General features: G+C 37.5%; 1 protein-coding gene and 1 long non-coding RNA gene across 2 annotated transcripts in view; one reads left to right on the top strand and one right to left on the bottom strand.

Moving 5' to 3' along the window:
- Window positions 1–139, bottom strand: part of NUFIP2 (nuclear FMR1 interacting protein 2) — a 19,261-nt gene extending 19,122 nt beyond the window's left edge. Inside the window, exon 1 of the mRNA XM_045299971.1 lies at window positions 10–139. Coding sequence (XP_045155906.1) covers window positions 10–65 — 56 coding nt within the window. The 5' untranslated portion in view covers window positions 66–139. The remainder of the gene's footprint in view (window positions 1–9) is intronic.
- Window positions 140–316: 177 nt separating this feature from the next.
- LOC123522762 overlaps window positions 317–3,801 on the top strand; it is a 26,112-nt gene continuing 22,627 nt past the window's right edge. Inside the window, exon 1 of the long non-coding RNA XR_006680986.1 lies at window positions 317–426. This is a non-coding gene — a long non-coding RNA (uncharacterized LOC123522762). The remainder of the gene's footprint in view (window positions 427–3,801) is intronic.

Below are 3,801 nucleotides of genomic sequence, written 5' to 3'. Positions count from 1 at the left end.
TGGTGGTGCGGATGGTGGTGGCTGTGATGGTGCTGAGGTTGTGGCTGGCCGGGCTTCTCCTCCATTGAAAGCGGCTGGGACTCCCGGGCTGAGGCTGCGGGCTGCTGCACCGTCAGGATCTGAGACTGCTCCTCCGGGCTCGCTCAGTATATCTGAGCGCGTCTCGCCAGCGCACTGGTTAACCGAGCGATTCCGCGAGATGGGCAGCCGCGTCCCACCAATCAGAGGCCACGCAGCGCCGTAAGGCCCGCCCCCTAGCCCAAATCCTCTTTCCTTCCCCTTCGCCACAGCCTCCCGGCCAACTCCACTTACCCTATGCAACCTCACAGGGCTGGGCCTTCAACGTCAGCACTATGGCTCTCTCCGGTCGCTCTCTCCTCCACCGCGCAGTCTGCGAACAGCACTTTCTACACTCCGCGCCGGCAAGTAAGTTCGCATCGAGGGGCGCAGATTCCAGCGGGCTCTGAGCCTGCTGTTGGTTTTGCACCCCTTGGAATCTGTTGGCAGTTTGGGGGGTATGTTTCGTTTTGTTTTGTTTTCATCCTTTTCCGGGTAACCAGAAAGGAAACTCAGTTCCCTTAACCCTGGGACCACTAAGAGGGGGCAATACAAAAAGAGGAAATAAATAAAACTTTAAGAATGCAAGCGCTTCACAATCTAGTAGATCATTTTGTATTCTGGATTCATTTTGCTTTGTATTCATATGCTAATCTCTTCCTTTCCACGGAGGGATTATAGGCTTCCACAATGGGCTATCTGTGTAATTTTCTAAGAGGGCACAAAGGGTTTAAATCGTTGTTTCTTTGTAGTCGAAGGCAAGGAAGAGCGGGAGCAATGAAAATTTACGCTGAAGTTTTTGTGGGGTTTTTTTTTAACTTTGCAGGTGAGGTCAGTTGTAGAATCAAGGTATTAGAATGTGAAGAGTTTGAAAAGCGAAAGAAAGGAATGAGCCTTTAAAAGTTGTTAAAGTGTTCAACTTTTTTTGCCTGCATAGAAAATACTGGGATTAAGACTTGACCCTTTGTGTTTTCTAATGTTAACGTATTTTATGCTGTATTATCACATTACAATCTTGATTTTTTTTTTTTAAAACCAAGTATTAGCGTCAGTTTTGCCAGAAAGGAAGATGAGAGTAGTGATGGGGAGTACAACAGGAGTGCCCTCTGATAATACTTTATTTCTTGACCCAGACGTGTATTTGCTTTACATTTATTCATTAAACTGTCCCTATACAGCACACTCTACTCCGTGTGTATACTTCAAAGTAGATGTAGCCCTAATTCCTTCCTACAATCTATGCCAAACAGACTACATTAAAAGAACAAAGAAGTTTAAAAGAAAAAACATTAATCACCAAAGCATAAATGAGGTAAAACAGCAAATGTCACTGAATGCCAAAAACCATGAATTGTTCTTTAGAATGAAAATTTACATCACCTTGCTTGGTTTTAGAGAAAGACTTTTGGGGGAGGCTAAAACCCCAATAATAACAATATCATAATACATACATCTTTGCCATTGAATACTATTCCACCACGTTCCCTCCATTCAAGAACTAAAAGTGTATAGACTTTAAAATTATGTTGATAATGTTTTATGTATTTTTGCTAACTTGGATATTTAGATGAAAAGCAAGATTTCTGAGTTCTAGCTTTTTATATGTGTTGGAAACTACTCAGTAGCAGTGAGCTATGTTTGATTTTTTTTTTTAGCTTTTTCTATATTTTCTGCATTATCGTTGTAGACAACTCAACAGCACTCTAAATTTCTGGCTTCCAATACATCTTTACCTAATCTAGTTTCTTCACATACAGAGTTTGAAAAACTAAATCTTATCCTAAGATTCCTGTTGTTACTATAAATTATTACTTTAGCGATGTATAGTGGTATGGAGAAAGGCTTGTGATATAAGGGAAAAAAAGTACACTATTGAATTATTTCCACAAATAGGATCAAAGCTTTATGAAACATGATTTTTTAAAGAAGAATGGATCTATAACTGTAAAATACTACCTTTTTCTTCTATCTGTTTTTTTCTGAAGTAGTTTCTTGCAAAATATATTTACAATTGTCATGTATTTGAAATATTTCCTTAGAATAATCCCATGGTACCATACCTCCGTGAAAAGAAAATAATTAACCCTATTTAAAGAATACTTTTAATAAACAATCTGCATTAAGAAAAACACAAGAAGAAAATTTATCATAAGTCCGATGGAATTATGGGTGGTTTATTGGAATTTTTTCCTTTGTTTCCCAAATGTTCTTTAGTTATTATTTTTCTAATTAAAATCTTTAAGTTACATAAAAATCTATACAATCCTTTGAAGTTTATTTTGTACAGCATTTTACTACAGCCAATGTATGAAATTATAATGGAGAGACATTTCTTGACATTTCTTGTTATGTGTTATATGTCACGAGTTATACCAAAAATTTTATCTTCAGTTTAATTTATAATTTTCTGAGGTAGTTTTATTCCCAGTTTACACATTAGGAATTTGAAGCCTATAATTTAAAAGCAATCAAGTTTATAGTGGGGCCTGAAATAGAGCCCAAATCTATCTAGCAAACACCAAGCATAAAGTCCTCAATTCTGTTCAACTTAAAATAGATATCTTAAAGCTATCAGAAAACAACAAGTTAATTTACAATGCCCTCTACTTTGTTGTTTACCAAAAATAACCAATATTCATTATTTCCACTGAGACTGTTCTATGCTCAAACTGTCCATAAATGAGGAGTGTTCTATTGACAACGTTGTTATGCCTGATAGCATCTCTTTCAGAGGAGAAAAAGGTACCAACCTTTAAAGGACAACTGAAACTAGCAGTGAGTCTCCCTACTGGCCTGCCTCACTTCAAAGGAATCTCTAACCACCTTTCTTCCAGTCTCAGTAGTTCAGTTCTGTCTCAGTTGTCAACTATTTAACTCTTCTAGGCTGTCACTCTAATTCAATCTGTGAGTTTTATTAAAGAGTATCTCAAATACTAGCACAGTGTACAGCTAGACCCTCCAGAACACTAGTTTTATTCAAGATCTATATAACTTGCTTTTATTTTATAAAGGAATTTTTTAAAGCAGTCTTTCAGGAAAAGCCTTTTTTTTAATGGTTTATCACAGGTAAATATAACTTTTAAATATGCATTCTAATGCTTAGTTTCCAAGATCTTGCAACTAACAATTCTGAAAAATATGAAATTTATTTTCTTAAGGCCAAGGAACAAGTGTCAAAATTTGTTTAACTTTCTTGTTGGTTGCTGTCAGCCAAACAAAACGAAAAGTTGTCATCACATCGATCCCAACTCATGACAATCCCCAACGGGACAAAGTAGAACTGTGCTCCAAGGGCCTACATGGGCCGACTTTTCTGAAACAGATCATCAGGCCTTTGTTGCAAAGCACCTCTGGGTGGACTCAATCCACTAACCTTTTGGTAAGAGTTAAGCCTATTAAAGCCTAGGCATGCATACACACACACAGAGAGACCCCATGCCATACAAGTCAACCTTTAAAACAATAATTCTTCATTAATCTCAGTACTAGAAAGAAATGATTCTGTTTGGACAAAGTAATTTTTTTAAAATCATTTTATTGGGGGCTTGTACAACTCATCACAATCCATCCATCCATTGTTTTTGTTTTTTTTAATCATTTTATTGGGGGCTTGTACAACGCTTATCACAATCCATACACACATCCATTGTGTCAAGCACATTTGTACATTTGTTGCCATCATCATTCTCAAAACATTTGCTTTCTACTTGAGCCTTTGGTATCAGCTCCTCATTGTCCCCCTCC

Source organism: Echinops telfairi, unplaced genomic scaffold (genome assembly GCF_000313985.2).
Source record: "Echinops telfairi isolate 266 unplaced genomic scaffold, ASM31398v2 ScPeMD7_7458;HRSCAF=8496, whole genome shotgun sequence".
NCBI classification, from domain to species: Eukaryota; Metazoa; Chordata; class Mammalia; order Afrosoricida; family Tenrecidae; genus Echinops; species Echinops telfairi.
The sequence above is the reverse complement of the archived record's forward strand: the minus strand, read 5'-3'. Positions and strand labels throughout refer to the sequence as shown.